This window comes from Schistocerca nitens, chromosome 1 (genome assembly GCF_023898315.1).
Source record: "Schistocerca nitens isolate TAMUIC-IGC-003100 chromosome 1, iqSchNite1.1, whole genome shotgun sequence".
In the NCBI taxonomy this organism is placed as follows: domain Eukaryota; kingdom Metazoa; phylum Arthropoda; class Insecta; order Orthoptera; family Acrididae; genus Schistocerca; species Schistocerca nitens.
In genome coordinates, this window is record NC_064614.1 from 62,842,293 (window position 1) to 62,868,545 (window position 26,253).

General features: G+C 39.3%; 1 protein-coding gene across 4 annotated transcripts in view; it reads left to right on the top strand.

Annotated features, from left to right (window-relative positions):
- The first annotated feature begins 12,955 nt into the window (after positions 1 to 12,955).
- Positions 12,956 to 26,253, top strand: part of LOC126241267 (fibrosin-1-like protein) — a 739,110-nt gene continuing 725,812 nt past the window's right edge. For all 4 annotated transcript variants that reach the window (XM_049947992.1, XM_049947994.1, XM_049947995.1 and 1 more), the window contains exon 1: positions 12,956 to 13,608. In XM_049947992.1, the coding sequence (XP_049803949.1) occupies positions 13,369 to 13,608 (240 nt within the window). In that variant the 5' untranslated portion in view covers positions 12,956 to 13,368. The remainder of the gene's footprint in view (positions 13,609 to 26,253) is intronic.

Below are 26,253 nucleotides of genomic sequence, written 5' to 3' on the forward strand. Positions count from 1 at the left end.
CTAGGGTTTATTTCTAAACAGAAGTAACAGCATTTTTCGCGCTAACGTTTCCTTAATAATAAGGACCATTATCATTATTATCAAGGCTAATATTTCTGTAGTAGTAAGGACCATTATCATTGTTATCAATCGTAGAATAAGTACAGGTTGGTAAAGGTCCTTCCTTCTGAATTCTCAACGCCTTATTGTCTCCAGACGTACACGTACATGTTGTACCAACATACTTTCTATTGTGAGCTTTCCACCTTCCATTAGGTCATCGTGTCAGTTTTTTTCCTGTCTCTTAGAATCCAAGAAAGAACTACTTCGATCCATCAGATGGTTGAAATGGCTCTAAGAACTATGGGACTTTATCATCTGAGGTTATCAGTACCCTAGAACTTAGAACTACTTAAACCTAACCTAAGGATAACACGCACATCCATGCCCGAGGCAGGATTCGAACCTGCGACGGTAGCAGCGGCGCGGTTCCGGACTGAAGCGCCTAGAACCGCTCGACCACAGCGGCCGGCTTCTTAGAAGATGCAAGAAGTCTACTAAAGAAATTGCCTAGAATAAGCCTGTGCTTCCGCTGCTAGTCATCAATTCGTCTGGCTACAAGTCTTGTCACCCTCCATTTGATTTCCACTGCAATTTTGATTTACTATGGCACTATGTGAAGAGAGGTTCTGATAGCTCTAAACTCATCAGATGAAATAAATAACTTAAATAAGTAATTACATTTTCAAGAATGATTCTATCTACATTATTTTATTTTATTCGTTTATCTATTTGTTTCTCATTTATAACATTATTTCATTTAAAATTTTATGGCTACTACCAATTTTAAAATTTTCAAAATAAAGTTCAGTGACAACATTGACCTGAACTTTATTTCGGAAGTCACAGGTTTGGATCCGTTGAGGTAATAGACGAGAAATTTTATATGAAACGATATGTACAATAAAAATATCATTAAGATGTCTACAAGGAATATTGGTAAAGCTTTCAATAATCATGAACTAATAATAGGGACATATTTCCTTTGTTAAGATATACGTCCTCTTTCCAGTCCGTCCCCCGATTCTTAAAACTGTGCTGTAACACCTGTAGCTGACAGTGTGTATCTACCATGAACTGACAGAGGGAGGAGGTATAACCGGAAGTGACGTCATTATCATGTGATCGGAATTGCTTTCATTTTGGATCTTAGAGCCGGCCAGTGTGGCCGAGCGGTTGTAGGCGCTTCACTCTGGAACCGCGCGACCGCTACGGTCGCAGGTTCGAATCCTGCCTCGGGCATGGATGTGTGTGATGTCCTTAGGTTAGTTTTAAGTAGTTCTAAGTTCTAGGGGACTGATGACCTCAGATGTTAAGTCCCATAGTGCTCAGAGCATGCTACAGATGTTCAAATGTGTGTGAAATCTTATGGGACTTAACTGCTAAGGTCATCAGTCCCTAAGCTTACACGCTTCTTAACCTAAATTATTCTAAGGACAAACACACACACCCATGCCCGAGGGAGGACTCGAACCTCCACCGGGACCAGCCGCACAGTCCATGACTGCAGCGCCCCAGACCGCTCGGCTAATCCCGCGCGGCTAATGTAACTACATGTAGTTAATTAAATCTTCAGTAAAATGTGTGGAACACCTGTTAAAGTGGTTAAATTATAAGTACTTAAAGGGTTACATATTTGTTAAAGCAAAGTTCCCTATCTAAGTCCAGGTTATTTAGATCATTGCATTAGTCACTGTGTTGTCGTGTTACCTTGTAAATTGCTGTTGTTTGCCACGCTGAAAGTCACTTGGTAGGTACAATTTAAAAACAAAGCAGATGTGTAAACTACAATGGGCCTGACAACCTTAAATTCAGTTGTTTTCCTTCGTAATTTAACGAATCTTTCACTTTGTTGTCATGACAGCTGGCTTGTTTATATCATCCCTTCATACATCTATGGGGCACCAAAGGAAATAAGGTAAGTTTCTTGCAAACTTGAACATTTAAAATTTGCATTTGACTTGAAAATGCAACGAATACAAATCGGTGCCTCTAAACTATCAATCATTGCTTTTGGAGTTTTGGCTCTATCAATTGTCGACACTTTTCATAGCACATACTTCTCTTCTCGGTTATTCGAAGTGTATAAACAAAAAGGAATTACAGTACTGAGGCCAGAAGCGTCATATTTTCGTGTCGTATTACTGTATCGAATACGCATTTAAGACTAGAAAAACGTTTAAGTTGCGTTCCTTATGCTCTGTTGTTCACTAAAACAGTTTAACATTTACTATATAAAACAAATATCGCGTGCACACGACAGAAATATAGAACAAGAAGCAATTGTAAACACTCGTCTGCTAATGTTTGGCCCCGCCCACTGGCTTCAAAACAACGTACAGTGTAAGTCTGTAGCGCCATCTCCCCTTACTCTACCTCAATGGCCACAGTATCCGGTGGCTGGCAGACAGAGAGAACACGATTGCAGATAACACATGCTCTGCTCTCCTAACCTATACTAATCCCTCTGTTATTCACACTGGGTGCAAACCGGTTGTACTCCGCACAGCACCCCACGGAAAGCGGCGCGAGGCTCAAAGAAGTCGGCAGGAAACCCCAGAGCAACAAAAGAAAACAGCCTCACACTTAACCAGTTGCTCAGTCTGACCACAGCTGTTTCATATCGGTATTCTTCCAAGCTTCCGGGACGTGTTTCCGAAGGATCACCACGCCACTGCTTTTTGTACCTGCACAGCAAGAATACACACCGTCGCTATCGCGATGATGAGAGAAAGATGACACGTAAAGAGGTCAACGATCACTTTAGCACTTACACACAGAATTTTGTCTGTATCTCATTATAGCGTTTTCCGAAAGGTGTCTTGGGGAAAATTTTAATAATAAATTAATTTGTGATATTCACAAAACTGTGAGCTTAAGTGCTCGCATGACGACTATAAACTCTTCGCGTGTACTCTTATATAATGCGTGTCAGGGATTGCTTACATTTGTGCTATTAAGTAAAGTTTCATTCCGTTCCCATTTCCAATTTATGCGTCTACTTCTATACTGCAGAAAGAATGGCTATCGGTAGGCCTCCATAAATGCCAGCATATATCTATCTATCACATGTATAAGGGATATGCAGCATTATTTGCTGTTCATATTAACAAGTTAATTAAATATCTTTAACATTAATGAAAATAGCATTACACAGTGGATAAAATTTTGAAGAAATTAACGTTATTTTTTTCTTGCGCATCGAAACGCGCCACACCAATAAGTATCTTTATGCAAAATTGACAGAAGCTAAAAAATTATTTCATAAATTTTGTAATACAGCCACAGACCTCAACAAATTCCATACAACATGGATAAGAGTAGACTTTCAATGTAAAAAACCATTCAGCAACTGAGAGAGTTGTTCACGAAATAATGTTTTCGTATATGACACTTTGTAACAACGAGCGTACAGCAAGTAGAGATGAAACTTCCTCACAGATTAAAACTGTGTGCCAGACCCAGACTCGAACTCGAGTCCCGGTCCGGCATACAGTTTTAATCCGTCAGGAAGTTTCATATCAGCGCACACTCCGCTGCAGAGTGAAAATCTCATTCTGGAAGCAAGTAGTTCATGGGAGGTTCAAAAATGGTTCAAATGGCTCTGAGCACTATGGGACTCAACTGCTGAGGTCATTAGTCCCCTAGAACTTAGAACTAGTTAAACCTAACTAACCTAAGGACATCACAAACATCCATGCCCGAGGCAGGATTCGAACCTGCGACCGTAGCGGTCTTGCGGTTCCAGACTGCAGCGCCTTTAACCGCACGGCCACTTCGGCCGGCTTCATGGGAGGAATAATGTTCAGAGAGAAATCGCGGCTTCGTGTTGCTGCCCCACGGACGCCAGTAATACTCAGTAACATTAGCAACCACTTGATATCCACTGCTACGTGAATGCTTCCTCTAGACCTTCCCACGTATTACGGTATTCAGCTATATGCATGCATGACATTTAGCGTTCTTCCATTCGGTATTTTTCTTCTGGCTTTTCTTATCTCTTCAGATCCATCAGGGGACTTCATTGTTCCACCTACCATTCATTCGACCATTTTTATGCCTCGTCTAATTCCTTTTCATTTTAATTACGGACATAATTACGTCTTCCAGTCCAGTCTCTTCCTTGATCCATCTTTTCCTTGTGTCTCCTAACACTTGCCAGCAAGCATTTCTCCTCTGCTTGCTGAGCAACCCTCAACTGCTGAATGGTTTTCACATTGAAAGTCTGTTCCCAATGTCATAAGTCAAAACTAACAGCAGACAGTAATTGTAAACACGTATTTTGGGACGTATCGTAAGCTTAGTTGTGGAAACCATATTTGGGTCACCAAAAGCATGCCAAGCTACTTTTACTTTCCCTTTTCTCCTTCTCCTTCTTCTTTTTCTTCTTATGCAGTCAACCCAGTCTTTTCCTTTAATTGCACCAAACACAGAAACTCACCAATTGGTTCTATGACTTTGTTGTTCGTTTCTATTATTTTCTTTCCGGCTTTTTGATTATATATTACGAGTATTTATACTTATTATAACTATCCTTCAGTCCTACATTCTAACGTGCACTATTAAGTTCTTTAATTCTTTGTTGATATTTTGCGCCCAATCAGTGGTTTCATCACAATGCAGCATACATTGTTTCTTTTGTCTTGTATTTTTTTGCGTTACAATTACCTGGGCATATCACAGTGCCGTAACCGGGGAGCCAATGGCTATCTTCAGATTAGATGGACGTTCTCCAATCGGCATAGCGGTTCTAGGCGCTACAGTCTGGAACCGCGCGACCGCTACGGTCGCAGGTTCGAATCTTGCCTCGGGCATGGATGTGTGTGATGTCCTTAGGTTAGTTAGGTTTAAGTAGTTCTAAGTTCTAGGGAACTGATGACCTCAGAAGTTAAGTCCCATAGTGCTCAGAGCCATTTGAACCATTTTCCAAGCGGCATAAGCAGTCAAACACTTGAGTGAAATCTTCCCTCTGGAGCTCGGTGTGCGGTGATATGAAACTTTCTGGCAGATTAAAACCGTATGCCGGACCGAGACTCGAACTCGGGACGTATGCCTTTCGCGGGCAAGTGATCTACCACTGAGCTATCCAAGCACGACTGACTACCACTGCTCATATCTGTACTTCCGCCATAGCCTAATCTCCTAATTCGAAGCTCCAGGTTTTAGAGGAAGTAAAGTTGTGAGAACAAGTCGTGCAACGTGCTTGGGTAGCTCAATGGTAGAGCACTTGCCCGCGAAAGGCATACGTTCCGAGTTCGAGTCTCGGTCCAGCACATAGCTTTAATGTGCCAGAAAGTTTCAGTCAACACCTGATCTCCAAAACAGTATGTCAGTTTTACATTGTTCCTCAGTGTCCTGAACCGAATGTGATTGGATGTTTTTCAAGAGACCAACGAGAGAGGTATCTTGAATGTATATAAAAATTCACTTTAATTCTATCAGGACGTGTCTAGGAGCAATGCGTTCCAAGCCAATAAATACATTGTTACAAGAAGCTCCGCTGGATGGAAATTAATGACGGGTATATCCCTCCTAAAAATTCTACGATTGACCATAAAACGATACACGAATTCGAACGATTGTCGTGTGGATAAATGAATGACATAGAATATACACTGCCCAGGCCACAGAACTACGCCCCAGCTTCTTAGAATTAAAGGAAATTTTACTCATCTCCGCTGTATACGAGACTGGAATGGAAGGGAGAATCGATAGAGGTACTCAAGGTACCCTCCGCCACACACCGTCAGGTTGCTTGCGGAGTATGGATGTAGATGAAGATGTAGAACGTATCCTAATTCCTGCTACCAAAAACTAAATAGTGACAACATCCGACGGTTTCTACATTCCAACAAAAACCATTATCCGGAGAACAGCAGTTGGCAAAATACTGCGATGATAATAATTTCCAGGAGTCCTTCGAGGCATATACTGATGGCTCCAAAAGGACAAGTAATGGCATAATGGGTTCCGCATTCCCTAGTTCGAGCTCTGGTCACAAACCACTGATTTCACTCCCCAGTGAGAGTTCTAGTTTTTCTGTCAAAGCTACAGTTGTTCAAAAATGGTTCAAATGGCTCTGAGCACTATAGGACTTAACATCTATGGTCATCAGTCCCCTAGAACTTAGAACTACTTAAACCTAACTAACCTAAGGACATCACACAACACCCAGCCATCACGAGGCAGAGAAAATCCCTGACCCCGCCGGGAATCGAACCCGGGAACCCGGGCGTGGGAAGCGAGAACGCTACCGCACGACCACGAGATGCGGGCTGCTACAGTTGTCCCTGCACCTTTACATTAGATCAATAACTCGCTGAAAACAGAATATTTTGATGTTAATGGATTGTCCACGATACGCAAGCCACAGCCTTTCTCAGAAAAACTTTAGTATTTGTAACGGATATTATGAAGGGGCGAAAAAATTAAAATTTTTATGGATTAAGGAACATGTTAACGTTAAATACAATGAAATCTTCAATGCCTTAGCGAATACACACATAAAAATAAAGAACTAACGCAGTCTCACCTGTAGAAGATCAAGACGCCAAAAGGGAGACGAACATCTAGTATCGAAGCGCAGTAAAGAAAAATGTTATGTAACGGCACAGCCGGACATTCCCTCGAAGTCCTGGGTGCATATACATCAAGATAATGAACTGATGCCACAATCCACATGAGATTTAATCACTGATCATCTTCACGGAATACAAGTACGAAATACCTTTACTGTAGGAGATACAAATCACAGGTTCTGTAGGAGATACAAATCACAGGTTCTTCTTATGTAAGCTTATACACAAAACAGCAAACGGAATTCTTACAACAGTCAAACAGATGTCATGACCCGTTACCGACTAATATGGTAATTCTCATCCACCGAAATAATTAATTAATTTCAAAAATAATTAAGTATTTTTTAATAATGTAACTCTGAAGTCTGCCAAGTGATAGAGAATTTCTGAAACACAGAGGAACAGCTGTATGACCAGCAGGAAAACATTATTCTGCTTGGGTCTGATCATCGACAATGGGTCCTTTGCGTCGAGAGATAGCCAGGCCGTGGCGTGGAAAGTCGTTTATAAGCTGGTGCGTGTACGAACTTCACCGGTTAATCGTCGTACGCATGTGAAACGCGCAATAATCAGCTCACAAACGAGCCTCTGCGTGTTATAGGTTATTAAATACTAAGTTGACTGCATCAGAAAGTGGTTTACACCGACGTGGTCGTTAATAATGTGAATAATCCCAACCGCGAGTGCAATTCTCTGTTTGTTACGTGGCATTGCGTTATTTCGCTATAAAGTGCAGCATCATTCGAGCTAAATTTCATTTCAGAAGATAGCTGACAATTAGTTATCAGTTTATTGTGTTATATCAGTTATATGGCGCTAGAGCAACCATCCAAATAAATCGCGTATTTTGACATTTTGCACTTTCTGAAAAAGACGGTGCGGCGTCCGCTTGAAGTGATGTAGGGATGGCCATGGGAAAAATAAATTAGGATTGCTGAACTGAAACTTGAACGCTGCTCCCGAACACGAAACCCACTTTTTAACCATTGCTCTACCTCATTCAATAGTCCATTAAAAACACATCTTGGGGAGCACGTTTGAGGAAAGTGCCAGTAAAGGTACATGCAGAATAATAATTTGAGTTAAATGCTACTGAGAGAACCATCAAACGACTACTTATTTGACAGCTGACTAATACAAACTTTCGCTGCATTCATATTGGTGTAATGAAATACTGATTTTTTTTACCTAAGATGACTAGATGAAACAAAACTTCATTCGTATATTGACGTTATTATTGATCACATGTGCCATATGTTCCTTTCGCTTCTAATGATTCGGTCACAAGTATAATTACGATTTACGAAATCTCTTCGCTACAGCAACATTCGCCAGGTGTGATGGTAGGATCATCTAAAGAAATATTCCATTCTTGACGGCTACACTTATTATTCAGATATCGTTATCTTAACATTGCATAACTTACTGTCACTTCTTAAATTGATGGCGGAAGTGTTACAAACTGTCCGAGACCTGTTAGAAGATCCATAATGTTTTAATTAAGTTAAAATGTACATCATTTATCTACCACAGCGTTTATGAATATACTTGGCAATTTTAGTTTTCCTTACTAAAAGTGCGTTAAACATGGCGCGAACGCAGGCATCGGGGTACTCAACAGATCAGGCTTAATATTGTTTTGAGTGTGTGTTTATAAGCACTAGCGTTATGTGGATCGTGCCCTGAGCTTCCTTCTACATTTGAACCAACAGTTTCGTTCAGTTTCATAAAAACAGCAAGATTAACTTGAAATGGAGAGAATGTTGTGATTTAATATTCTTCACGTACAGTACGTTAAGTTCTGCCAGAGGTAAGTATGTTACTTTCGTAAAAAGAAACGCTCTAGACTCAACAAAGCACCTATACCTAAAATTATGAACTATACGACATTTATGCAGCTGTCATGGATGTTTCACTGAATACTGATGAATAGGTAGGGACATTTCGATCCTTACATCAAACACTAATTACTATCACATTCTTCTGGCAATTTAGAGAGAGTGTAATACTGGACTCGCCTGAAATCTTGTTTGTGGTGACGGACTGATCTGTAGCGTACCCCGAGGTCTAGGTTAAGTTAGTAGGTGATAATTTGGCTTTGCCTTGACGAAGGTAACGAATATGAATACCAAATTAAGGTTGTGGTAACTGGTTGACCTTTAGCGTAGCCTAATGCTTTTTAAGTTCGCGCCACATTTAAACGCACTTGATGTATTTAATGCACTTTTCGCCATTAAAACTATAACTGCATTGAATATTCAGAAAACGTATAATAGAAAAAGGGCAAGTCTCCGACGAGTATTTCAACGCATATTATGTGCTTATTTCGAAAATAAACTAAGCGAATTGTAAGGGAGTCACCAAGGAAATTTTGCCGGCAATTCAAAATTATTTTACCTGAATATGTATTTACGTGTTGTGAATTATTTACACTTACCATACTCATGTCTTTCAAAAACAGTGTTCGAAAATTTTAAGAACACTGCCTGTCTGTTCTTGAAAGTTTCCAGTACAATAAACATTTATTTTTGCCTCCTTCCGTGTGTAGTTTAGTCTTTTTATACAATGCTTATTCACCGTTGCTTTCCGAAATCATTGCAAATGTTCATATTAAGGAACCAAACATTTCACGTCAGTGTGTTACGTGCCGATCGGTGACTGTTCGCTGGCATTCTGATTGGCTGTTCTAACAAGACGGAAAAAACAACGTAACTAAGCCGCTGCAGGTTGACAAACATTATTACGGATGTGCTGCTTGTATCTGACTATGCGTTTGGAAGTTACGCAGGTTTCATATTATACTGTTCTCAGCTCTTCCCTTTTTCCGCAGTTTATGATTGCTTAACATTTCCGAAGCATCCATAGCCTAAAAAGATTACGGGTAATTCATCAAGAGCTGTCGCATTACTAAGTTGCGGTCCATCTCAACGAAATGAGGTAGGCCTACTATTCGCGCAAACTAAGTTGACTCTCGGCGCGTTGGCTGATGGGAGCGACCATAAATTGGAAATGGCTTTACGGCCGTAACAGTCCCACAGAGCGATAGGTAGAAAAACTTGAAGACAAATTTATTAACAACTATCATGGTACGACATCATTTTCATATGGCCATGACACATGATACTTGCTTATTTCTTTAGTACACGATTAATTAACATTCAAACGACTCAGGTGATATTACGTGGGGGAAATGGAAATACTTTCTCCCTCGAACTTCAGACATCAAATTCTGATTTCCAGGTTTTAGTACTCAAATAAAATTCCGGAAATTGAAAAAAAATATCGCATGCATTTTTAGTTATTCTGCGGAGAGAAATGAGTTACTTTCTGCTCACTTTATTGTTTGATTTTCGGAAGATGTATGAAAGGATAGTCTGTTTATTACTTTGCTAGAATTAGCATTGAATTAAAACTGTACAAACCGATAAAAGAGTGCCATTAACGAGCACATTTCCGCCGAGGAATATTTGGAATGCCGACAGCGGGAAACTAGTGATGCGTGAAACGTAAGCATGTCTGGGACGACACACGCTGACGTCACGGATGAACGTCATCGGAAACGCAAAAGAAACACAAAAGAATCAGTTCTTGGGTCTCTGTCTTTCCCTTTTTTTTATTTGTCCGTCTGTTGTGAGGCACACTCCTACAGGCAGTTCCCCCATACGTAAGAAATTTGCCAACACGAGACTCTTTCCTCATCGTCATACAAAAAGCAGTTTTTTTCTATTTACTCTCAGAATATAAATTACTTTTCCCTCTCACAGCATGTTAGACTTAGAAAGCCAAAATTAATACACAGTGACAGCTTCTTTCAATCACATTCATATTAATGTACATCATTACAGTGTGTCTATGCAAATCGAAACAATCGAAAAAATTCAAAAGATTCAGATGTGTGCCGAGTTCATCTATTACATATGTGTTCGCGTTCATCTATTGATTGGAGCATGTACAACATTTTTTTCAGTGTGTGATAATTATTGTCAACGCAGAAAAACTCCTTTAGTTTGCTCAGTGAATATCGCGAAGTGTAGCTGATCATTGCTACAGAATATTAAAAATGCAGAGATGCACAGAGTCCCCTCATAAACGGCTGGGTAAGTTAGTGCAGTTGTCCGACGAAGGCTAAGGCATGTCACATATAATAGGAGCATGCCCAGTAAAGCCCAACCTTCAAATTGAAGACAACTTTACCCTACATTAAAAGTTGTTGCCATTCCTTATCATGAGGTTTGATAACTGGATGAATCCATGCTTGTTGATTGTAGTAAAATATAATATATCCAACAACTAAGGGATTGTTGAAATGCTATGAGAAAATGTTCAAATGTGTGTGAAATCTTATGGGATTTAACTGCTAAGGTCATCAGTCCCTAAGCTTACACGCTACTTAACCTAAATTACCCTAAGGACAAACACACACACCCACGCCCGAGGAAGGACTCGAACCTCCGCCGGGACCAGCCGCACATTCCATGACTGCAGCCCCTTAGACTGCTCGGCTAATCCCTCGCGGCAATGCTACGACAGATTACAGCCAGCGAAGATGTCTTAGGCGAGTAATTCTGGGAATAAGACAGCAGCATTAGCAGAAAAAAAATCTGATATGGCTATTGTGATGGCACCGGAGATGTTTAGGGCTAGTTCTAAATGACAAATAGTAATAGTAATTTTATTTATTACTATGTGTAGTTTGCAGCTTTAGTTTCGAACCATAATAACGACTGTAATTTTTACATAAATTCAACGGTCAAGAAATTTCTAAGTCAGTAGCAGAATGGTGATGAAATTATCTACGTCATTACATCAAAGCTCATTCGGGAGGACGACGGCTCAATCCCGTCTCCAGCCATCCTGATTTAGGTTTTCCGTGATTTCCCTAAATCGTTTCAGGCAAATGCCGGGATGGTTCCTTTGATAGGGCACGGCCGATTTCCTTCCCCATCCTTCCATAACCCGAGCTTGCGCTCCGTCTCTAATGACCTCGTTGTCGACGAGACGTTAAAACAACACTAACCTAACCTAACATCAAAGCTTGCGCTCCTGTGGAGAAGGGAGTCCTGATATTGCTGCCTCGTTTGCAAACACAGCAACAGACATTTATTACAACCTGTAAGAAAATAATCTAATTATAAAAGCCATGAATTATCGTTGCGACTACTCTATTTTGTGCAGCTCTACTAAAGTACTAATGGTCTTTTTTTTACTTTTTTCACCTTCAAAACACTTGCTATAATTTTTTGCAGTAATCTTGTCACGTCTTCTACACACAAAATTTTTCCTTCAAACATGGTCGTTCGGTAGCATATATGCCCGAATAAATGAAGAAAATTATTTTATTTTCCTCTTGTGAAAAGTAATTAAGAGGCTTTCCCCTTTCCGTTTAACTTTTTTTTCATATCAATAAATAGTGAAATAATTTGAAAACGTGTTTACACACAGTGATGAAACTGATTGTCTCACATGGCGGGATACCTCACTCGTCATTTGTCCAGAAACTACATGCCAGTCACCCATAAAATAAATCGTTATTTATAAAACACTTAGCACAGTTAAGTAAAACACAAATTAACAAAATCAGTACACTGTACGAATGATTAATATTTCTGTTATACACATAGGTCTGTTTACATTCTTGGATTGTAACTAAAAAATGGTCTGTTGATTCACAAATGCCACACATTTCCATGGTTGTAAATAAGCAGTAAAAAAGTCTATGACACACTACAGGAAGTATAAATGTTTATTTTATAAAGCGTAGAAATACGATCGTGTTACGCACTGATCACTTCTTGTTAGTGTTTCCATGAAGAACCCATTTTGTTTACAGTTTCTGCTGCTGGTAAGCTATAAAATGACTGAGGTGCAAGGCTTTAATTAAAGTTTAATTTTCCGTTCATAATGAACACGACAGTTTTGTAAACAAAGGAATCGCTAATTCCGTTTCATAATAGCAAGCTGCTTTTTCTTACGGCTCAGTGTTCGACAACAACAAGCGGCTGAGAGAATGAAATGTTATTTCATCAGAAGAGAAAGAATAAGCTGTAACAATAGCCGTACGGTCATTAAGATAACCAGTTATTCGCAAACGCCTATCCAACTAAAAGTAAACACAAGGGTATGTGTAAAGAGAGAACTCCAGACGCAGTCATTGGGATGCGGTAATAAGCGAAACGCTCTAAAACTGTTTGAGCGTCAGCTCGCTGACTTGTCAGCACGCGCCGTGTGAGAGCTACCGCTGTCTGCCGTGTGAGCGAGCGACTGGGCTAGCGGTGTGCTGTGGCGTTGTTAGGTTGGCTGCAGTGCGCGACTGCTGGCCCAGCCTTGTTCGTCCTCACTCGGCTACATCGCTCGCGGAGCAGTGCCTGTATTGACTGGTGGCGAAAACCGAGCAATAACCTCTTCAGATACGTCGCAACTCATCTCTGGTGTCGTTATACATGCGTGTGAAGTGTGTGTGTGCAGTGCTTTTATCAAGTAAACGGCTCTTTGCGATGTAAAGACTTACTTGTGCTGGCCGGCGGATGGATACGCGGCCATTTTAGTAGGCGATGCGGCAACCGTGTATATTCCGCCATTCGAAACAATCAAAGTGTTTTTCTCCAGGTGCAACTCCTGGAATTTTGGTGTATACCCTGTGGCGTGTAATATATTAGTGCTATGTGATAGATTCGAATTAATGTCAAAGTTTCGAAGATTGCAGTGAAGTGGTTATTTAGTTCGCAAGTGGTACACAGAATGAGGTAGAGCTATGGAAAACGACGTGAAGCAGCGGAATCAAAGGAATCGTCGTCGTGAACGGGCGCAGCGCATGCAGGCTCAGAGAGAAAATAAAGTTAAAGATGGGGATAGTGCGGAAGACGAATCTCCGGCTAGAGAAAAGCCGCAGAGACCTCCCAATAGAAGGAAAAAATCGAAAGAGCCGCAGTTCGAAGAGGATATCATTGATGGATTTGCCATCCTAGCATTCCGTACATACGAGGAACTCGAGGTAAGCGTCAATATTATTCTTTTCTGTATTTTGTTGTCATCCGTCTGACAGGAAGAGTTTAGTGCCTAAATAAATTTTTAGCCCCCGATGTCACCGTTCCGTGATGTTAGCGTCGTCAGACGACATGCAGCTTAATTCACATACTGAACGACATAAATTTATGATCGTGTTACAAAAATAATCATCTGAAACTGAAATTTCTTTGCTGTTTACGCAAAAGAATTTTGCACGGTGTAACACGGGCAGAAACTAAAAGCTTTCGTGTGTTTTTTTTTTTTTTTCATCGCTCAGTATGACAGTCAGCTGTAGGGAAGACAAGCTATGCAACAGTTTCGTTATTAGTTTTGTAACTTTTGCGGCAGTGTAATTACAAATCTTTTTAAATGCAGTTTTATTTTAGCAACAAAGATGCTTGGCTTTGTGGCTATCTAGGTTTCAAATAATTTTTTGTTGATCGTAGGTATGTGATGAGATTACACAGGTAAAAATAATTTAGGACGAATCGGAAGGAACCTTTTTTTTTAACAATCATTGTGTTTATGGTAGTTTCTTGCTACCTTTCCTTTATACTTCAAAGAATTACTCCTTGTATTATACTGTCTTTGATTACATTACCATGTACACATTCTGTTTGTAAATACAGAATGACTACTCAAACGTGCTGTTTGTATCTGAATTTTGCAGTATTTTGTTTGGAGTAAATACCGCATATTTTATAGTTTTCTTCGTTAAACATGGAAGCGAATGCATATAAACTCAAACACGGAAATTTATTCGCAATACCTTTTTAACATTGAAAATATAAATCTTTCTGTAGTGTTAAAAATATACATCATTCTATAGTGTTATAGTCTACTTTGTGTCAGATTTCCCTTTTCTTAAATTTTGGGGTATCAATTCTACTTCACCGCAAATGATTAGTAATATTTACTCGCTCTTATTAGGGAATCAGAGATTGTTGTAATTCTCTATTCCTTGTGGTGTTTAATATAAGTTTACAGATAGGATATTCGGTCAATATATTACTGTTAATTCACTGTAAGAAATTTTAGAAAGAGGGTTTGCGCATGCTCCATACGCATGCGATTATTCTTGTGTGTAAGCATTTTGCAGATTGTCACGGGAACAGCTGTGGCGCTGTAATACACTCTTAACAAGTTGTATCATTCAGGAAACGAAATATTTTTATAACGATAAAAAATTTCCTGCGTGCGATAATAGAGAGAAGACTAAGTGGAAACACTGATTCCATAGAAAACTTTAGAAGTTTGAAAAGAGGTATTTCTTTTCATTATAATAGTTTCACTGTATTGAAAAACTGCTAATTACTCTCAGCTTGAATTTTTAATACGGTAATTTTGAGATGTTTGATAAGTCCGTTGAAATAAGAAAAAGAAGTATTGTACTTCGTAGAAAATTGGACGCGTGATACTTCAAATGTTACTTCCAGACAATTTCCAGAATTTATTAGGCAAAATGGTTTTGTATGTGAAAATGTTTTTATGCTGTACACATTAAATTTCAGTTTTAATTGTAAACTTCTGGCACATCTATTTTAAATGCTTCGGTTATAGATAACGGGTTAATTTTGGTCTTCGTTTCTTAATCTGCGTTTTACTCACGGTATATTTGAGTTCTTAGTATAATAATATTTTATTGGTTATTGAAATTTTGCCATCAGTACATTCATATTATAGATTATTAATTCAGTAATTTTTGTTTGTGGAACCAAACATGTACTGCTTTCAATATTTGCTAGATCTCCTCTTCCACATACGTGTAGAAGTTAATGTTATTACTAGAGTATTGTGCTAATTTTTTATGGTGACAGAACATTTACTACATTTTCAGTAATACATAATTCTTGTCTGAACTACTGTCGGAAGAAAATTACTCTTGGAAATTGGGCATGATTGGAGTGATAAAGACATTATGTACTAACCGGTGAAACATATATTCAGATCTGAGGACAGTGCAAAAAAAAGAAACCGCAGATTCGTTTAGGCCTAGTAAAGTACTGCAGTCGGTTCCTGGAACTCATTCTATGCTTTTGCAATAAGTAACTTAGTTTCACAAGTACTTGTAAGCGATGACTGTTGTGTGAAACGGCAAATGACCTGTGGGGGATCGGCTTTATGAACAATGAAAATGAGATGCAAATCACGCGCATGATTATCGTTTATTTGCATTTTACTGGAGCAACGGCAAAGAAACGGAATGACAGTGCATATTTAGTTACATCTTGACAATATCTGCATCATGAGTTGGAATTTCTAGGGATCTTCAGAAGTACTGCTGGAAGAAACAGAGCCCCCACACAAATATTCGGTTCTTACCTGCAGATGTATTGCTGCATTTGTGCTGTCGGATTGCACCTCCAATTTGATTGGTCACTAGCAACTAAATGAAATTACTTCAAAGGCTGTCGAATTTTATTTTGTCCTCGGTTGCTTCTAAATTTATCGACAGCCGGAATGTTGTGTTACGTTTCATGTAGGTATTGTAAACAGTGTGATATTTTGAGGGGGTGTGCCATTTTGCTACGAAGATAATTAATTATGTGCCGCTGTTTTCACATTTACGCTGTAATTTACTAGCGTCGCAAAAATATTTTCCTTGTGTCCGTGGCGCGTAGATCAGTAAAATAATCATTTAAGCCAGAAATGAGACATAAGTATTATTTAATTGCCTAACCATGTTCTGCAATATGGGCTGTTATCACCTTAATAAATTCAGTACGATACGCCAGCCAGTGTTTTCGGTTTATCTGATTATGGTAATGGTTCTGGCGTTAATGTGGCGTCAGGTTTCATTAATGGGTATGTCATGTAAAATTTTTAGTGGTGGAACATGTCATTTTTGGGACAGTAATTCTCTCGTTATCCTTTTACTTCGTGTAAACCCGCTTCATCGTTGTACACATCATGAAGACGAAAACGGTAATTACATTTTATTCAAGCCGTTGTGAGAACAGCAATAATCATTGCAATAAAAAAAACTGAACGAGCTCTTCATTTGTTACACACTTATGGGAACGGCGTCAGTGATTCAAGATATTGCAGTTCCACGCTCCCTGCCCGTAATTCCTCCTTTCTTCATTTCAACAAAATTGTTTTTATTATGAATAATGGTTACTGGAATGCAAGTCACATTTTTCTTGAGTAATGAGGCAGTTAATCATCGTGACAAGGTAGTGCAATATTCTGTGTGGTCTTCTGTCAGCTCTGTTAGTTGTAATGTGAGCCAAACACTGCAGATCGAAAATATTGCTCGCTTGTGCTACGCGATGCAGTGTCATGGCAAAATTTAGTACCTTATTTCAAAAGGTGACACTGCCACATCCGTATTTACAGAGTATTATGCTAATTCTTACGGTATGATGGCTGTGAGTAATCACGAATATCAGCCGTGACTCTTGTTTGACACCGTTATATTTTTATACGTTTGTTCCGTTGAATCAGGTGGACTTATAATGCCCACTGGTCTTCATAGCGTAACAACCTTTTTAGATGAACCCACTATGGAGGCGCTATGGCATATAATAGGTTCAAGTGGAAAGGGTAAACAATTGCGGGAAATTTCTGCAAAAAGAAAAGAAGAGAAATGATAAAGCAGGAACTTTTTCAGGCAGTGCTTATAAGTATGGTGTTATTGTTTGCATCATTCACTTCAGCTGGTTGCTTTGAATGGATCCTGTGGATAATATACACTGTTTTGTATGGTAATTAATTAATTTTGTTCTTTATCTTTACTAAGTGAATGTTATTAGATTTTCGGCCTAACGGGCCCCTGTTATTGGCTGGACATGTGCAACTGGACCCTCTCCTCCCCTCTCCCCTGAAATTTTTGTTGTGTTGACAGGACTGATCCTCAACATGGCCCAAGAGCCATTCCCGGGTGAAAGGTGAAAATCTGTCTTCGATTTGGCGAAGCTAACAAATATGATTGCCAGATAAGGGTTGTAGTAGCAGATTGACCTGTAGCGTAGGCAAATGTTTACGTTCGCGCCATATTTAAACCAATTTCGTGTTCAAACCAGTATTCATTGTAAAAAATACAAAGTAAATTTAGAAAATGTGTATTACACAATTGACAAATATCCTACAAGTATTTTGATGCATATTGTGCACATATACCGCACATAAACTATGGAACTTTAACCTCCAGTTACTCGTATTAATAAAGAGTGTTGAAGTATAACATACAGAGGTTTCGCAGACTCCTGTGTTGGTAAATAGTGGTTCTATTCCTTTGTCATCCACATCTTGTTGCTCCACAAGAATGAGATGACTGCCTTTGCCAGCAATGTGGCTGAGATTTCCGTTGATACATACATGACCCTTTCACGAATCAACAGTTGACAATTGATTCCATCAGAAATCATGCCATGAGGAGACTATAACTTGCCAGTTAGCCTCCTCTGATAATGGAGCAGTGTAACGAAGAGTGTAATCTGTAAAGTAGCTCCGAGAGTTTATTGAGTTGTTCGCCTGTGCTGTTCGTGGAACTGCGAGAGCTGTCTTAATGACCTTAGGGTGAGTACAGAGGTTGTGTTTCTGCAAACACTTCAGTACGCCGAGAGGTGTTTCTCTTGAGCGCTTGCGCGAACGCTAGAATGTGTTTGGATACGAACGCGAGCGTGGAAAGAATCCTCCAGCGGGCGTTTTGGAGTTGAGCCACGGGCGTCCGGGAAGTCAACAACCGCGGTGATTCATTTATGTGGCCGCTAGCTGCGCTGAATCCTCGGTTTAAATCTGGACGCGTAAGCGGGCGAGCGATACCATCTGGTGGGCCGAGTTGGCCGGTCGTTCCTCTGGGGAAGGGGGGAAGAGAATAAGGAAGGGTTGCAGGGGAGGCTGTGAATGGTCCTCGGGGGATGACGAGTCAGCTGACAGCCTCACTTCCGCGGGGAGCCGGCCCTATGTCTGAACTGGAGACCGGCTGTTCCTCAGCCACGACTTTCTGACGACCTCAACAAGTCGTACTTAGTCTTCTGCCAAGAAGTACTTCAGTTGCACTCTGGCATCCGTGTTACTCATTTTAAAATCCCTCTTGGGGGGGGGGGGAAATTGTTTAAATAATCTCTTTCTAAATAAATACAGTAGTTCCGGTATCGTACGAACAAAAATTGTTAATATGATTCAAAACAAGGATATTACAGGAAAATTAAACGCTCAGTGAGCATTAAGTTCTCAGACAAAGCTTTTTAAAACAATCGCTAAAAATTGCCGACAAAAATTGCTCATAAATCAAAACAAAATCAAAAATACCAGCTCATACAAAGAATTAGGTGAGTGGCTAAGCATAAACAACAATGGGGAGGACAGTTCAGTGATAAAAGCAAAAGCAAGTAATATAAACATTGCATTCCAGAACACCAGAAATATATACAAGACGGCGGCTTTATCGTGGGACGACAAGATTAAACATTATAGTACAGTAGTGATACCTGAAATACTGTGTGGAGCCGAAACATTAAAACTAGCGCGGAAAGGTGGCATAAACAGAAACATGAAAATGGAAGGAAGACTGCTCAGAAGCATACTTGGCTAAAGGACAACAGAAACAGAATAAAACTTGCCACTACCTAACAAAGAAATGTGTGAACCTGAGGAGGACGTAACATAACACAGTGTGTAAAAGAAGAATGTCGTTCATCGGACATACAGTTGACGAAGCAGATGTTAAGTGAAATTTACACACACTAATGACCTCAGAGAAGCAAACATCAAGATATTGTACACAATAACAGGAACTTATTCAGGAAAAATAAAATCAGTTAGTGTTCTTCAGGCAAGAATAAGAAAGAAAAAAGGAACAACTCTGGAAGCAAAGATCAGAACATATGGATGGTATGTGGGCGAAGAGGAGAAATAAGAACTGAATTATTGCTTTTAGGTGTTCTGTAAAAGGGCTATTCTAATAAATAAATAAATAAAAGTTTCCAGGAAAAAAGTTCATCCCACTGAGAACATTAAATCTTCTTTTCCACTAAATGTCTGGTCAAATCTTCAACTATGACAAATTTTTATGATACTTCCGACTTATTTCGAGAAACTATATTACTATGTAACCTGTATGTTAATCTAAAATTTTAATTTCGTGCTGTACTGACCCCAGAAAAGTTTTAAATGCGTAGCAAATATTTTTTACCGTTGGTCGACTGAAACTTGTTTTTAAATGCTAAGGATCCACTAGACATGTAAGAGGTCATTGAAGTGTGCAAATATCAGTTTACGTACAAAATGATTAAAATCTTATCGGGCCCTGATGCCAATTAAAAATGCGGCCTGATTTAATGAATGCATACGAAACCGTTATTACGTAATTAAGAAATAAAATAAAAGGACGCATAAGAAAATGTTGTTAACCCAATAGCTGCTCTCTAGATACTTTGTAAAAGCAGACAGCATGTTTACAGACAAGAAGGAAGACGGCCCTATCAAGTCACTATGTAGCCGTATTTGAAAAGTGCAATATTGTATGGCTTAAATGACTGATAAGCATCTAATATCGAACAGATTCCGGCTAGAAAGTAGATCAGTGCCTTTCTTCATTAGATCGGTGCCTTTTTTCAACGTAGGATGCCTTCTTGGACGAGTTGCTTTTACTCAAACATGGTTTTGCAAAATATCTGCACGCTGATAACTACATGTAAGCACCCGAGTGCGCCATGTTTAGACATTATACAGTTAAGTGCTCATAAATTACGAAGTATCTGTGAGCATTTTACGTTGTATCGCCATGAGCCTTAATACACGTATTTTCATGTATTTCCTCTTTGTTTACATCCGTATAGGCCTGTTTGAAAGGACATGTGATGTGTGTACGCTTACAGGTTCAGTGTTACTTATTGTTAAGGGTGTGCCAAGGTAATAATAGAATGATTTGCACTATTTAATTTAAAGAAATAGAGGTAAACTTCTACAAAATCAGAAACTGACAAAACATGGGTTAAGCCTTACGTGTGTAGGCTACTGTCGCCGTGGAAGAAATTGTGTGCTTTTTGGAAATCAGCTTTGTAAATACGAATTGTGTTTCACAAAGACTGCAGCCTTTACATATTGCTCGTCTCCCCAATATCAAGCGATAATTCTCACTCGCCCGTCCACTTATTTTTGAAACATTCCAGACATCAGTAATGATAGGGAAACGTTGTGTAATTTTAGTGGCCTGTAATTTGGGCATTAGCTAGCAAGGAAAACTCTTGACGGGGGAAATATTTTTGAAATGCTGTATGTTTGAAAGCGTGATACAATTTGTGTATTCTTCCAAGAGAGAATTAAGTTAATAGATAAGTTTTACTGAAAATCAAATGCTACTAATATCTGCTGCTTCTGTAAGACAGAAATAGAATCCGTGGTTTCTACTGTCATAGGTTTCAGTCTTTAAATTGTTTCATAATGCATCTTTTTCCTAGACACCGGCTACTGTGTATGTGTTATAGGTTTCATGACAAGAGTACAAAAGTGGCTCTTGGTATTTGGAAACTTGGCAAAGAACTAAGGCTGCTGGCGGAGATGCAAAAGGATTTTACAACTGTCAGCTGAAGTTATCTCGGCAGCGTGCGCGGAAGTGAGTCATAACTGTTTTTACTCGCAAATCACGGCGGAATGAAGTGTTATTGGAGCCGTAATATTTCTTGTGACACCGCCGTTCATTTGTTTGACCATCTTGATTATCACCGAGGCAAGAAAAAGTAAGCGTAGATAAATATCGCGCATATTTCACTGTTCTGTGCGACATGCGGTGGAGCCTTGGGTATTCGCAGTCTCACAAAATCAGTAGTTTCCATTTCATTTTCGTTCGGCGCTCGTTTATTTAATTCCAGTGGCGTGCTGATCAATAGCCAGAGCGTGAGAGTGGTTGACTGAGGAGCGCCCGCGAGCCTTCACAGAATTCCACTGAGCGTGAAAGCGTGTCTGATCGCTGAACGTGTAAGTGAAACAACTGAGGCGGCGCCCAATGAGTCGTCGCAGTAAGCTTGCATTCTGTGCCTTTGTGCGCTTTGTAATCCCAGTAGCAGCCAGCCCGGTCGTTACGAGGTGTTTTCCCGTCGCGTTTTTAGGCCTAAACTACAGCTTGCGCCGGTTGGCGACTTAAAAACTAAATTATTCAGTGACTGGGACTGTGTTGGTTCTAAAATTACGGTGCTCCCCATTGAATTTTTTTTTCCTGTGCTCATTAATGAAATTTATTATGAGACAAAATATTCTGTATAAGTGTTTGAGAACAAATAATTTGTTAACTGGTACAAACATAATTACCAATGATATGGTACATATTGTCAATTGTCAATAAAGCATTTGAAGCTATGTGTAATATACATCTGTATGGTCAAAAAGTTCTCTCCGCTTTATGGGTATTCTACAGCACCTCTTAAATAATATTGACAGTATGCTTTGGATGCCAAAATAAACAAAATTCCAATATAAGGAAGGAAGCGTTGACTCCATACATACCAGTTAAACTTGTGTAAAGCATCTGTTAATTTTCTTCGTTTTTTCACAGCAGGCATTTTTATGATCTGATGTCAACCCTGTGGCCGTAACATTGTACGTCAGTGCCACATGTTACTATACTAAAAACATACTTTTCCTAAATCAGATCTTACTGTTTTTTTTTACTTACGCAGCAATTTTCTTTAATCCAGTTACTGGTAAATTATGTAAATGGCTTCAGTCTAATACTTCGCCTTTAATGAGTTACACGTGCAGAATCTCTCTTACATACAAATTAAAGTACGGGTGGAATCTGATTTCGTCATTCTATCCCTAACAATAAGTTTACCTTAAATGTTCATTAATAGAGATCATAGACATAATGATGAATTAAATTTTATGTTACCACCACTACTACTACTATTCTAGATGATTTTCTTTATTTATATATTTCGTTACTGCAGTCTCGTTACTGAATGAACTTTATCTCAATTATTTGAGGCCTATTATTTTTCAGAATGTAACACCAGATCCAAAATGTTGACACAGCTTTATTACATACAGAAAATGCTGACTGGAAGTTTTTTTTTTTAAAAATACTAGAATTGACTCGACATTTAGTTGTATGTTCTCCTGACAGAAATATTTTCAGTCGTCAATTTCAGTAGGGTTTTTGAACTATCAGGTTCGTAAATAGTAATCACTTACGGCGACGGGAGAATGTTCTCAATTTTTTTTGCAATAAATCCGCGAAGTATGTTTGTTGCAGTATATATAGTTAAAACTGCTGGTAGAACCATAATAAAATCTTGCTGAAGGTTTAGAAACTCAGTTCTGTACCACGGACACAGTCAAATGTTTTGTGAAGCATCTGGTCTTAATGTTTTGGTGGGTGCATACGTTTTTATTTACTGTGAACGACTTCTATCTACGTTATATAATGAACTTAAGCAGTACACATCTTTAGCCTAAGGATTGGAAAGCAGTGAAATTCGCCATGTTTGAGTTAGATGTGTGAGGGTCAGATTCACAATACTTAGTTATCGGTTTTTGTCATTGTTGTTATATCATACCCTTCTTGTGGAAAAAAGGTGATTTTTGGGGTCTTTCATTTATATATTTGGGGCCACAGTTTACAAGCGCAGTTACTAAAATTCATACACCATATTCCGAATTTAAACTAATATTGTTCCGTCATTCGAAATATAAAACTTGGTAAACAAAGTATGGCTCTAAATACGGCCAGTTGGGAACAACCAGCTGATGCACACATGGGAAAGTATTCTCTATAGTCAGGAGTCTCAGAGCTTCGTTGAAACGTATTCAAGCTGCAGTTTGCAGTTTACATGTATGTTTTAGGTGGAACAAGGCGCACAAGGGATGTCTCAGTCTTGTGATTGTCAGCGTATACCATGATCTAGAAACGGGGGTTGCGTCAGCGTGATAGAATGAGCTAGTCACCTGCCGGCGAAGGCTCCCCATTTGGAACGACAGGTTTCCTTATTTTATGAAAACCTGGCGCGGTGCTGGGTTGCCTTGTACACATTTGTTCAGTGTAAGAGTGTATACTGTACATCATAGCAGGGGCACGTTGGCCTCGTATACTGCTAGCGCCTTAGCTGCTACGGGCATTCTATGCAGAGGTGGCCAACAAAGGCTTTTCACCGAAAATTATCTATGCCCTGGAAGCCATCATACGCGCGGCATGTGACGAATGGTACACAGTTAAACAGACTATATAACATCAGAAAACAAACTTCACCCTTACGTTGCTTCTGCTGGATGTTGTTGCTAGAATCTTTTCCACCGTAATATTTATTGTTGTTACCACCCACTTTGGCACTTGCCAGTCTTGAGACAACAAAGGTAAGATTTTCTCTAGTTTACAAAAGAAGTAAAACTAATTCCACTGCAGTTTATATTTACTGCCAGTAAACCTGTTGTCATACTTTTACTTCTTTGCTAGCGGTGTCTTACCGAAAATCATTCAATAAATAGCATCAAGTCTACTGATTAAACAGCTGAATGAAAAAAAATATTCACTATCAGTTTTTATCAGACATCAGGTACCCTCTCCAACAACCGAGAAGCATAAAAATATTAATTTCAGCCTTAAAATGTTATGGAATCTGCCAATCTAAGTCATTTTATTTTTTTTTTATTTTATTTTAATGCCGTCCTATAACAGCGAAGGACTAGATCGAAGATATATATTATTAAAATTAGAGAGAAATTTCGCTTTATGCAAGATACTGTTTGTTTTGGCTCTAACTAAACATATTTCAGAACCTTGCACGCTGTCTTCAGTGGGTTTTTGTTAATTATTCTGTCTCACGTGGCCGTAATAGTCATTTTGTTCTGGTTCTTTATATTTCACAGCTTCCCATGCTTCCGATTCTTCTAGGTTTCCTAAAACAATTAGTTCCTGGGCTATAGCAGTTTTTATTGCTTTCCCGTTGTTCTACAGAATACATATGATGATGTGTGATGCGAATCAGTGGAAATAAAAATTTGAAGATTGTTCAATACGTAGCTTGCCAAGTGTGACATACTGTAAATAAATAAATAAATAAATAAATAAAGTCTTGTCCGGTCATAAGCGTTCCATGGGCTTTTTCGTGTTTCTTAAGTTTGTCAGTCACTTCCATTGTGAAGATAAGTTCGTCGTAGTTGCTAGTTTATCACCACCCTGTCTTGTACGGTTATTACATTCTTAAATTCAGCAGTGACTGCCCATGGCACATTTAGAACACTGACATTATTATATATGCAGGCAGCTACAAGGTTATCTGGTGTAAACTGCCGTATTAAAGTTACTAGAGCGAAACGCTAATTGGAGCAAAAACAAAACAAACAAAAAAACCACAGGATACAGATTTAATACTTGAAAGCTGTTGTGTACATGAGTCGAGCTTGGCTTTCATTAGCTAACACGAAACAATGAGACTACTAATCGTGTAAAAGTGGTTCTTTTTTTTTTTTCAGTGCGAATTCAGCCATCTGAAGGGTATCTGCGTTGATACCATTGTAAACGAGACAGTGAGCATGATAAGATAGTAGATAACAAAGTACATTTCGTGATGTTTAGAAATTCCTGTCTCTGGTTTAAGGACAAGAGGACTGAGAAATAGTGCTACTGGTGAATTACGAAGGCTGCCATTGTTTTCTGGCAGTAGTGTCATTGCGATTAAATGGAAGAGATGTTGACATTCTATATCGGCGCAGTGACGGGCAGTGGCGCAATACTGATGAGAGATTGAAAAAGAGGATGTCATCGAATATAAAGAGCTGATTAATTATGGACGCCTCAGATTACAGCTCAGGGTATGGAATTTGAAACCTCTGCGGAGCAAGGGGGTAAAAAAAACACAACAAAGTGGTTGGGCAGGGGCGCATCCAATGGAGGGAAAGCAAACAGAGAAAAAAATTATACGCCTCCTTGTGGTTACAGACTGCCCTACGTTTATTCATTGGGCAGGAACTTAAGATGCACTTCTTTGAACTCATTCACGGTACTCGGCTGACGATTTCGAAACTTCTATCATTCGCAGAAAAAATACTCTAGGAAAATTGAAGTATTCGCTGTAGATCGTTCTCATATTAGAATCCGTTTTAACGACGAATAGTCTGTGGCGACATTAATCACACCACTCAATCTTGAGTTATTTGACGCCGCTGACATGTGATAAAACGGGCCGGGAGAATGTGCTAAGTATGGGGCAGTATACTTTCGATGGAAAACACATATAAGCATCAAATACATTGGAACAGTTTACAATATGATGCGGTGGCGCACGAAGATGGTTTCTGGGGACAAAAACGTGAATTAATTACAGGGTAGGGAATAATTCGGGCTTTGTCGTCAGTTGCAATTTACAGTCTTGAAGTTTTATTGTCTCGTGAAACATATTTCAGATATTTTTCGGTCGGTATCACGAAATTTCGTTGTTTTCCTGTGACACTGACACTTTCTTTTTATTTTGCAAAATAAGCATTTTATAAACACAACCATCCTGTAATTTGCCTCGATGAGCTAGCAAAATGGTTATTTGCAAAATAAATATCCCAAATCGTGGCTGGTTACTGTTTCTGCTCAAAGAGTCTGGCCGAGCGAGTTGGTGCAGTGGTTAGCACACTGGACTCGCATTGCGGAGGAAGAGTGTTCAAACCCGCGCCCGACCATCCTGATTCAGGTTTTCTGTGA